This window comes from Chaetodon trifascialis, chromosome 15, assembly GCF_039877785.1.
Source record: "Chaetodon trifascialis isolate fChaTrf1 chromosome 15, fChaTrf1.hap1, whole genome shotgun sequence".
In the NCBI taxonomy this organism is placed as follows: domain Eukaryota; kingdom Metazoa; phylum Chordata; class Actinopteri; order Chaetodontiformes; family Chaetodontidae; genus Chaetodon; species Chaetodon trifascialis.
In genome coordinates, this window is record NC_092070.1 from 15,873,140 (window position 1) to 15,884,124 (window position 10,985).

At 40.9% G+C, this 10,985-nt stretch overlaps 2 protein-coding genes across 2 annotated transcripts; one reads left to right on the forward strand and one right to left on the reverse strand.

The window, feature by feature from the left end:
* Nucleotides 1-546: 546 nt before the first annotated feature.
* Nucleotides 547-1,974, forward strand: LOC139343623 (dexamethasone-induced Ras-related protein 1-like). The gene is made up of 2 exons (XM_070981369.1): nucleotides 547-910; nucleotides 1,026-1,974. Exons 1-2 carry the CDS (start codon nucleotides 640-642, stop codon nucleotides 1,547-1,549), a joined length of 795 nt encoding a protein of 264 aa, XP_070837470.1. The 5' UTR covers nucleotides 547-639; the 3' UTR covers nucleotides 1,550-1,974.
* Nucleotides 1,853-3,343, reverse strand: med9 (mediator complex subunit 9). Its single transcript, XM_070981370.1, has 2 exons — nucleotides 3,239-3,343; nucleotides 1,853-3,011 (listed from the first exon to the last, which is right to left on the reverse strand). The coding sequence occupies exons 1-2, from the start codon at nucleotides 3,316-3,318 to the stop codon at nucleotides 2,792-2,794; spliced, it is 300 nt and encodes a 99-aa protein (XP_070837471.1). The 5' UTR covers nucleotides 3,319-3,343; the 3' UTR covers nucleotides 1,853-2,791.
* Between the last annotated feature and the right edge of the window lie 7,642 nt (nucleotides 3,344-10,985).

Sequence of the window (10,985 nt, forward strand, 5' to 3'; positions counted from 1 at the left end):
ACATGGCTCGTGCGCTTGTGTGTGCCGCCGCGCCCCCTCCGTCCTCCTAACCTCACTTATTCCAGCTGCGCGCCCCGCGGAGCAGCCTGTTAATTGCTGGTGATTGAGGATTCAGATGAAACCAATGTTCGCAGGCAATTTGACTGTTGCAAAAAAGTGCCTGTTCTGTGCAGCGACAAAAAAAAAACACCTTTTGGTTTAATATGAATCACACAGTCCCCCCGAATACTGTGCCTGTCATTTTCAGATTTAAAGCATTTCAAATGCCACTATCGCATGGACAGTTCATTTGTGGTAATTACGCACGAACGTGTGGTGAAATGTTTAAACAGTTGAGAATTCTGCTTGAAAATGAGCTCACTTCTGTCCCGTTTTCTGTAGATGAGGGCTAGACAGGGCTGACGCACATAATATAGCCATAGTAACATTATAATTTCGGGTCTTGATCCAGCTCCCCGAGCTGGAGCGTGACGCATGACGCATCGGGGAGGCGCGGCAAACTTCCCCCATAAATCCTCAGCTCGCTCCTCCACTGGCTCCAGACGGACAGCGAGGTTAGACCCCCTCACATCACTGGAGAGTACTTTAAACCATCTGTTGCTACAGCGCCATCGACCTTCGGGTGCAACCGCTGCAAGCATGATTAAGAAAATGTCACCATCCGAGAATGAGTTCGACATACCGGCCAAGAACTGCCACAGGATGGTGATCCTGGGCTCCACTAAAGTTGGGAAGACATCCATCATCTCTCGGTTTCTGAACGAGAGGTTTGACGACCAGTACACGCCCACCATTGAGGACTTTCATAGGAAATTCTACAGCATCAAGGGAGACGTCTACCAGCTGGACATTTTGGACACATCTGGAAATCATCCCTTCCCTGCAATGAGGAGGCTTTCAATTCTTACCGGTGAGTTGAGCTTTAAAACTTGTCAAAACCAACAGCAGTTTGGCTGTCTGCAGAGCTCATTAAAATGATGTTATTATTATTTGGCATTGAACCTGTCTCCTCTCGTGTCTTTCAGGTGATGTGTTCATCTTGGTATTTAGTCTGGATAACAGAGACTCCTTCCAGGAGGTGCAGCGCCTGAAGCGCCAGATTTATGAGACCAAGTCTTGCCTGCGAAACAAAACCAAGGAGAACGTGGACGTCCCGCTGGTCATCTGCGGCAACAAGTGTGACAAGGACTTTTATCGTGAGGTGCAGGAGGATGAGATCGAGCAGCTGGTTGGTGCAGACGAGCACTGCGCCTACTTCGAAATCTCAGCAAAGAAGAACACCAACGTGGACCAAATGTTTCAGACTCTCTTTACCATGGCTAAGCTGCCCAACGAAATGAGCCCCGACCGGCACTGCAAAGTTTCCCTGCAGTACTGCGAAGTTCTTCACAGAAAGTCCCTCAGAAACAGGAAGTGCAAAGATGGGAACGCGTACGGGATTGTGGCGCCGTTTGCGCGGAGACCCAGCGTGCACAGTGACTTGATGTACATAAAGGAGAAAGCCGTGGGAGGCAGCCAGACCAAAGAGAAAGGCTGCATCATATGTTGACACTTTCTTTGCCTGCACGCATAAGACTTTCTCTGAGACACTCCGGAGCTGATGAAGAGGAGGAGGCCAGCCGCTCTGCACAAAGAGCCCAAACACTGTAGACTCTGAGGCGACAGTGACACATTGTGACCCAAACTGCGCTGAGACACATGGAGCAAGTGGCAGCTCATAAGCTCATCGGTGCCCCTGTAGTGATGCAGTAGATGCTCTGAAAATGCTGTAAAATCTGCCTCTACATTAGTTTGAATGGCACTTGAGAAAGAAATGTTTACATTAAGCGTTTTGGGTTTTTTTTTTTTTTTTCAAAACTTGGTGGAACTTGAATAGTTGTTGCATCATGAACAAATTAGATTCTGAATGTGTATTTATTATGTCTGTGTCAACTTTTCCATAAAAGAGAAAATAAAACCACTTGTTACTTTCATAGTCTGTCTCCCTCTTCTCTTTTTTTAAAGCACAACACAGAAGGGACATGAATCACTTCTGCACATTTCATTCAGCAGTTTCCCCCTCCTGGGAAATGTCCTGCATTTGCCTAAATACATCATATGTCGTCTGATAACTCATACTGTCACTTCATGTGCAGGCAGGAAAATTTTGTTAAATCTGAAACACACTGACCTGAAGGTCCATCAGGAGCCCTAAACATACTGCCTACAGCACTTTCACTTAAGTATAACTGATCACTATTTCAGCCTTTTGTTACTAGCTGGTAAATGTGGATACATGTATACCATTATTGAATCATTCTGAATAAATCTTGTCTTCAAGTCTAAAAGCAACAAGCTAAATGAATGATCACTTTCCACATTGACAGTACAAAGATGCTGAAGTCAGGATCAATACCACAGGCTTAAATGAGTGTGTGCCACTAGTAAGCTAGTTTTAAAAAGCCTTTAAGCTCATCACTTCTGGATCAATTAATTTTATTACAAAATAGAGATATCATGGAATAAGAAAACGAAACACTGAAAAACTACATTACATACAAATACTACTGAGCCAAGTTTACATTTTCGCAACGCAAAAAACTAAGAGAAAAAGAGGGCATTGCCTGACGTTCAAACACATCTTGCAATGCGACGCAACTGAGGAAAAATAAGTCTTTGTTCGTCAAAACGTCCATCCAGTATTCATTAATCCCACGTTTGTGTTCCATAGGCGAGGATGAAAGTAAGTTCTTCCCGCATTTGGACTGTCGGTGTGCTTCCTCCAGTCAGTGCATTAACCCAGTCTTCAGTTTCAGGATGCCTTTGGCACGTCAAACATGCACAGGCTTTTGTATTTCTGCAGCAGCTGGTTCTTGGTGCGGACCTGCTCCCGCAGCGTGGCCAGCTGCTGCTGCTGCTCCAGCGGACTGCTGTCTATCCCGGGCATGTTGGATATCTGCTCCCGAGCCTCCTGGATCTTTGCCTTCAGCTTGGCCAGTTCTTGGTGGACATCCTGGCTGTCTTTGTCCATGCTTAAAGAGAGTATGGTGAATAAGGCAAAACGTTATTTCCATGATGTTACCATTATGTCGTTTTGGACATTTACCTTTTCTCAGTTAGCCTAGCTAGCGTTAATGTTAGCTTTAGCTAACAACAAGCAACTTAGCAACTTCGCCAAAACGATTGTTTACGAGTAAAAGAGGTGTCTACGGAGCCGTGAGTAAACATGTAACACAAACAAACCTGTCGGTAATCTTACCATTTGATAATATCATGAACTAAAGGCAGCAAAGAGCAATCGTCGCCCTCCTTCTCTATCTTTGCTTGAGCCACCGCCATCACTCTTCCTGCTTCGCGGCGCAGAAAGTTTACGTCATACGTCGCGCGGTGACGTAATTCGTTGGTTTTTGAAATATGATATAAAAAAATCCCAAAATGTCCAAGCGTTTATTTATTTATAGTTTGGGCACCCTTGGGCCAAATTTCTGTTTCTGTGAATAGCTAAGTGAGTAAGTAAGTTGACATGTTTCTTTAATATTACAAGCAAGATAACTTTTTTATTTTTGTCTTTTAGAGTTTCAAAGTAACAAAAAAGGAAAAGGGCCAGAAGCAAATGTCTGGGTACCCTGCGTGGTCAGCACTTAGAAACCCTCCCTTTGGTGAGTACTTACTCAAACATAATTTACAAGTGACTTTACTTTACTTGAGTATTTCCAATTTATGAAACTTTATGCCTATACACCACAAAATCTCAGAGGAAACTATTGTACTGTTTTCTCCACTACATATGTCTGACAGCTTTATTTATGAGTTACTTTCAAGATTACAGTTTCTCATATCCTTCCTGTCTGGTGAAAACCACGTAACTCCAAATGTGATAATTTTTTTTATCCCAAAAGTGTATTGAAAAACTGAACGATCCCAAGTTCTTATATGCATACATAAATATTTTAACAAATAAATGCTTCAGTAAGTTGTGGCATGAAATGTTGCAGCCTTTCTTGTTTTCTTTTTTGTATTATGAATGCAAGGACATTAAAAATTTCAAGGAAACAAAAGTGCTGTGTCTAAATGTGATGATCCCAGGAGCTGCTCAGATGGCCTAAACTGAGAGGATTTTGGTAATATTGCCTCAAGTTTCACACTTTTTGCTTCCCTTTTTCCCAATCATAGGATTCACAAGTCTGACCATAGTATATTCAGATGGGGGGCTGGATGGCGAAAATGTTCTGCCTTTTATGGGGCCATTGTGTGAGAAGCCAAAGGTGAATTTCTAGGTTTTAGTTATCCTGTTCTTTATGTAACTTTAGCTAACAATACAGCCTAAATGAGCTCTCTTTTGAATGAATCCCACGATAGCCTATATTTCCCTCCAAATAGGCCACAGCCAATCTATCGATACAGAGAACAAACACCTCTGACCTGCGATGGCCGTGAATGAATGCTTCAAGCAACCATATAAGCACTTATACCTATATTCACCCTACTATGTCTACAAGTGTGACATTACCTCTAGTGTGTGTGTAGAGTGAAACATGGCAACCTGTGTAATCATTAGTGTGCGTGACAATGCTGTGCATCAGTGAAGAGTTGTATTCAGGTCACGCGTTTCTATCTGGGTTCCCCTCTTCCTTGTCTGTGTTAAAATGAGATCACTGATATGGCATGAAAGGGAAAACCTAACAATATATGGACAGGGGTAGCCATCATTACTTTCACTGTACTGTATTTCTGAGCAACAGCTTACTGCCTCTCAAACGTAGCTGGTAACATGTGCAGATGCATTCTCTCTTTGAAATGGGTACCACTGCAATACAAATGAGATACACACATTGCTACTTAGGCTCTGCAAATGAAAAACCTTTTTTCATTGACCCATATTCCTGTGATATCAGGGCCTCAATCACTCATAGGTCTCCATCCTCTTAGTGCCGGTCGTAAGCCTCAGTAGCCTGGCATTTTAAATGGTTTCGCAATGGGCTCACATAGTGTTTGACCACTGATAAGTCAGAGTGAGTTAATATTGGTAATGGCCATGTGTAGTGTTGATTGACTTGCTTATCTTCTGCCTGCATAAGGAGGGATTATGTAGGCACCCATGATGAGCAGCGTGGCAGCATCACAGATTACATTCTGCGTTTACAATGTAGTTAACTCACCTAAAAGTATCAGAGGAAGATTGTCTTTTTAAAACATGCAAATAGCGGCATGGTCGCCCCTCTCTGCTGTAGTTGTAATTTTACGGTCTTTTGATTCTATCTCTTGATCTTCCATAACCTTCACTGACCTATATATTTTCACATATGTTTGCATCAAAGGAGAGATTCAGCAGTTAATCCCCTCACACACATTGCACACACCTGGTAAACACTGCAGGGACAAAGTCTCATTAGCAACCACAGCAGAGAGACAACTGCCGTGACACAGCCGACAAGGACCTAATTAAGAGTAGCTTCAATGAGTCTTCATTTAGATGTGAGGCTTATTGAACATTTTCTTTGGTCACATCTCGTACTGCATTGTAATCTCACCAGGCACTCATTTTCCAGGATGACCTTGACCATTACATATTGCTTATACTTACAGAGGTGCTATGTGTGACCCAGATTTGAGTTTGCAAGGCATTATGGATCAGGAGTGTTTTATCATTTGGGACACGGGGACACAAGTTCTGGCACCTCACAGTTGTGAAAAATAGGCCAATCCATGACCCAGCAGTCTCATCCCACGCAAACAATTGAACATATTTGACTTGAATATCAGGCACATTGTTACTATAATTTGAATGATATTAGAACATAACAGCTGTGTCATAGAGTAAAATGAATTGTGGGACAATAGTAATAGTAGTCATACTTCCGGCCTGAGTAAGATAACATTAGTATGTGTGCATGAGAGTTCATTTCATTGTGACTTTTGATTCATCCTGATTTATTCTGAGTTACTTTGACCCATTTCCAGCTTGGCCACAAGACAGGAAGGAGCTTGTTTACCTACTGGCCTATCGGTCACAATCACCAGTATCTCTTTGAGCGACTGACTGTGTTGTCTCTTTGATCCTTTTAAAGGGAAACTAATTAGTCAGCAAACTATTTTACTAATAAAAAAAAAAAAAGGAAAACAATAAAACCTCATTATCTTGTTGCTGTCAGCTTTGTTGACAAGGCAATAAAGTAGTGGATTGAATTACAGTGTCAGTTTATACTTAGAGTTATCTCTCTGAGAAATTATGATCCTTTAGTGGGCTGCTGTTCACGACATTCAAGCAATGTTTCATTCAGAAATGTAATGGGAGTGATGATATGAGGATGATAAAAGCATAAATGAGGTTAAAGGTTTTGATTGTGTGTTAGTTTTTTCTTTTAACGTCCACTTAATATTTCAATCACCGCAGTAAAGAACCTGTCCAATTAGCTGTCTTCATGATATATGACTTAAAATAGAAAATTAAACTTCAATATTTTTAAGTATTTTTAGAGACAAATATCTATGAATTTCTTTCCTTTGTCACAGATGGTGACAGCTGCTAATGTACATATGAGAAATGACCAATGACTCTACTTTAGAAAAGATAAACCATCATTCTTGGCACATATATTGGCAAAATATTAATGTGTAAATGTAGATCTTGTCCTATATATGTCCTGTGTGTTCCAGACGTTACCTTTCCTCACTTCTCCTGCAGTCACTCTGCAAGTAATTATGACTATTAAAGAAACAATGATTCTTTCATAGAGCTTCTATGAGTTCTTTCAGTCATTCAGTCGACACGAGCCTTCTATTCACGCTCCCTGGAGCTCCTGCAGTTCTCATATCCTTCCTTCATCTCAGCAACAATAGGTGGAGGAAGGCACAATAATATTTTTCCTTGTATAAGTTTGACTGAAGTTTAATGTGCACCATTATGCTCCGTGAGATATGCAGCATTTATCCTCCCCAATTTCTATTTATATTGAGGTACCATTTAATGAATTATTTCTATTTCTATTGTGTCTTTCTTCTGCACAGCGTCCTTGTAAGCCATTCATAAAGCTGTGCACGGTAAATGAGTGTCTTTTGTTTCGAGTCTGCGTCTGAACTGGCTCCTGGGTTTTTAAGAAAGCGCAGGCTTCCACAAGAAGCCTGCATGACGTTATCTGTTATGAGAAATACTTCTCTGAAGAAATTAGTCTAATCCTTCTATGCGTCGATTAATTTCAACAAACTATCAATAAAACACTTTTTTTTTTTAAAGTGAAGAACACTTGACATTAGATGATGTCAAGCAGGAGTGCGATCTGTGAGAGAGGCTGAAGGTCCAGTGGTTTGTATAAATTCCAGCTCCTATAAATAATCATGTTTGAACTCCAGAGATGAAGAGTAAACTTGTGCTTTATGACTAACAAGGGAGTTCTAGATGACAGGCCACTTCCAGTTGAACCCCTGCACAGCACTCCCCAAGTGGCTTTCCTCACCCGACTCCGACCTCTGCAATGACGTGAAAGGGCCACTCACAGCTTCCACCAGATGTGTCACCTCCCTGGCAGAGAGCTGGCAGGATGCAGATATCCTGTCTGCCAATCTGTGGTCTAATCTTAGCAGGCTTCTTCAAATGAACGATGGGCAAGGAAGCTGAATGCCATTAAAGCTGCCATTTTTCTGACAAGATAAACTTTTCTCGATTAGATACTGTGAGTTCATTAAATCTAATAAATACTGAGTGGGGTGGTCACAGTCAGATTGACCTCTGCATTTCCATGAGTTGTTTTCTCATCATGTGAGTCCTGAGTGTCTTGGGAAGGAACTTTTACAAACTGCCCTTAAGTGTATCAAAAAGAACATAGCCAGTCAGCTGCTGATCATTTTTCTCTCCTAAGCCGCATTTAGACTCACAAACAATGCTTCCCAGTCATGCATATTTGGGGTAGTTTGGTCGTGAAATCAAATGTGTGTGGGAACTGGATAAAGAGGAACAGGGTAAACCTCCATGTGCAGCGTGCCTGTGCGTGAGTTGTGCTTTGCACAGTCAGTGCCTTGCATCCTCCTCCTGCTTCATCTCCAAAACTACATTAAATATCAATCAAGTTTGATAATTCTGTGCAAAACTGAATGATTGCATGTACTTCATTTTACTCAGAACTGGCTCTGACACCACTATAACTACCAGAGAACTGGATTTCCTAGAAAGCCGATGCTCAGTTCCATGGAGCCTTGGTAAAGTCCTGGTTTTTAGCTTTACCTTTTTGATGTCAAAATTACATCACACCAGAGTCTACTCTCTCTCTCACAACGTCAAAGTTTAGGTGATTTCAGTAACAGAGTTTGGGTGGTGATTTGGTAAGACCGCTGATCTCTGTGGTATCACAGTAGCTTTAGCACAGATAACCACAGGTGTTATTTGCTAACATGATCTCTTTTTTTTTTTTTTACTAAGTGATATTCAGTTTCTTCAACTGCTTGCTGGGTCTTAAGTGAATTTCCAGTAAGTGACCAGTCTGACCCAGGAGTCCCTCAGTAGTTAACTGCAGCTGGTGGCCTCTTCATGGATGTGATACTCACACAAACACACAAGCACACATGTACCTACACACAAAGCACGTCATGGTGCTATATTTGCAAATTCACACACATATATATGAGACATATATATATCAGTGCCAAATATTTTAGCTTGCTGCATGCATACTGCACATCATGTCACAGCCTGGGAACTGGCGTTCACTGTCACTGGAGACACTGGAGCAGGCTGCAGTTTCAAAATAAAATCATGATGCATGATGCAACTAAAAACACTAGATGGAAACACGAGCTTACTGGGGAACTCTGACATACATTGGATTTTCAAAATAGAAGCACCAAAAGGTAACGAGCTTGTGGCTTATGGCTCAATGACATTTTTTTCTTTACACGTGTTAGGTTTTCATCAATTTTGGGGACATTACATAGACTTACGTTCATTTACTGGAGACTTACCATTACCATAACCATAACCATAACCATAACCACTACTTGCCTAAACCTAACCCTTACCCAAACCTTAACTGAACCCTAACCTTAACCCAAGTCTTCACCCTGCAATTGAAGGATTTGCATGATGGGGACCTGCATTCTGTCCCCACAAGTACAGTGAGTCCCCGCGATGTGACTGTGTAAACACGTTAAATGTCCCCAAAAAGTGACACACACACACACACACACACACACTGTGAAGCGACTCCATGCAAAAAGACGATGAAACTTGAACAGGCTGTTCCCTTGCCAGGGGGATCTTTTGTGAGATATCCGCCAGTATTCTGAGGCCGTATCCTTAAAATACATTCAGTCCATAATAAACACAATCATCTAAGACACACTGATTCTTCTGTCAATACAGCAGCTGACTGAAGTTTAAAAGTTGGAGACATACTGTCCTGTTATGCACGTCTCTGTTGTATTGGTCAGAAGCCTTATCTGGCTTCCTGAGTTTGATTTTAATCTATTATACACAATAATATCTATTCACTGTCTCTTCTGATACACACTGTCCTAATCATGATTTCATACTGCTTTCCTGATGATGTCAGACACCCAGTATCAATGCAAACACCCAAAACACACACTCTGATTACATCAGAACACTCAGCATTCATGCATTTGCACAGAAAAAATATAAGAAATGGAAATGATATGGAAAAAGCAGTCTGTGCTGGAGAATGGAAAAACTTGTCTACAATTCAAATCTAAATGACTTTATTGTCATTTAAAAATGATATAAACAACAAATCATAAGGGATGGAGAAGCAATGAAGACACAAATTATTATTAGGTGTAGCATTAGTATTATACAGCGCTCGCTCTGGCTCAGTGCTAGGAATAACCTCAAAATTTCTTACTGTGAGCAGCAAAGTGGAGCTGTGAATATATGTAGACCTGCACTGCCCCCAAGTGAACAATCAAGGGAAGTAACACTTAACTCCACATGTACACAAAGTGGGTTGATAGCCTTTTATTTTAAATGTTGAAACCAAAATTGGGTCTTAAATCATGCTAACCAGACCGAGATATCTGGAAGCCAGCCTGTGGTTCAGACTATGTAATGGTGGTAATCAGTATGAAGTTGTGATGGAGCAGGGATAATAAAATAAAAAATAAAGAATACACTCAGGCCAGTCGCTCGCTCTGGCTCATCTTCCTCCCAGATGGAGGTCTAGTGGATAACTCCACCATCAGTGCAGGAACATATTACATTTACTCAAGTACAGTACTTCAATACAATGTTGAGGTACTTGTACATTTCTTGAGTAATTCCAGGAAAATATAGCTTTTTTTTTTTTTTTTAATTTAAAGCTCTTCCTACTTCTGTTTTAAAGCTTTAGTTACTTCAGATTAAGATACAAAATATAATCAACAAATAAATTAGGATGTATTACAGCTACCTATCAGCTGCGAAATAAAAATGAAAAAAAAATCAGATAATACATTAATGCATCACTATTTTTATTTTATAATTATAGTCCTGATGTCTGAGGACACCCCTGGAGATGGTGTTACATGTCATACACTATTTTGTCCTGTTACTTCTACTTCAAACCCATCCAATGCCAAATCTGACCAATACTGCTAGCATAGTAGTAGTTACTAGCATAATACAAACAAGAAGAAAAGCAAGTTATTGTACAAATATGTCATCTGCACTGGGAGAGGGCTCATTATTGTTACTTTTCCAACACGAGGCAAACTGTGTTAAAGCCCACACAGCACCTTTATGCTCCATTATGGTTGTGTTAATAAAGTTTCCACTCCAGTATGACCCTAGTAGTTGAGTTTAGACTCTCTTCATTCAGTGAGAATGTAAAATACTCTGAAAATGTCGTGTATATTTGTAGAACAGTTCATCTTATTTATTCCTTTTGTGGGAAGAGGAAGTTACAAAACTAGATGAGGACAGTTCTTGCCAAATCTTAGCTTGAGTTAGTAAATTGTCAATATGATCCAGGGGCAATGGTTCCCCACATCCTTCCTAACTTACTTCTTATCAGTAAAACTGT

Coding starts and splice junctions, on each gene's coding strand:
- LOC139343623 (XM_070981369.1), top strand. CDS start 640: ATGATTAAGAAAATGTCACCATCCGAGAATGAGTTCGACATACCGGCC. Junction 911..1,025: donor GAGGCTTTCAATTCTTACCG/GTGAGTTGAGCT, acceptor CGTGTCTTTCAG/GTGATGTGTTCATCTTGGTA.
- med9 (XM_070981370.1), bottom strand. CDS start 3,318: ATGGCGGTGGCTCAAGCAAAGATAGAGAAGGAGGGCGACGATTGCTCT. Junction 3,012..3,238: donor GTTCATGATATTATCAAATG/GTAAGATTACCG, acceptor ACTCTCTTTAAG/CATGGACAAAGACAGCCAGG.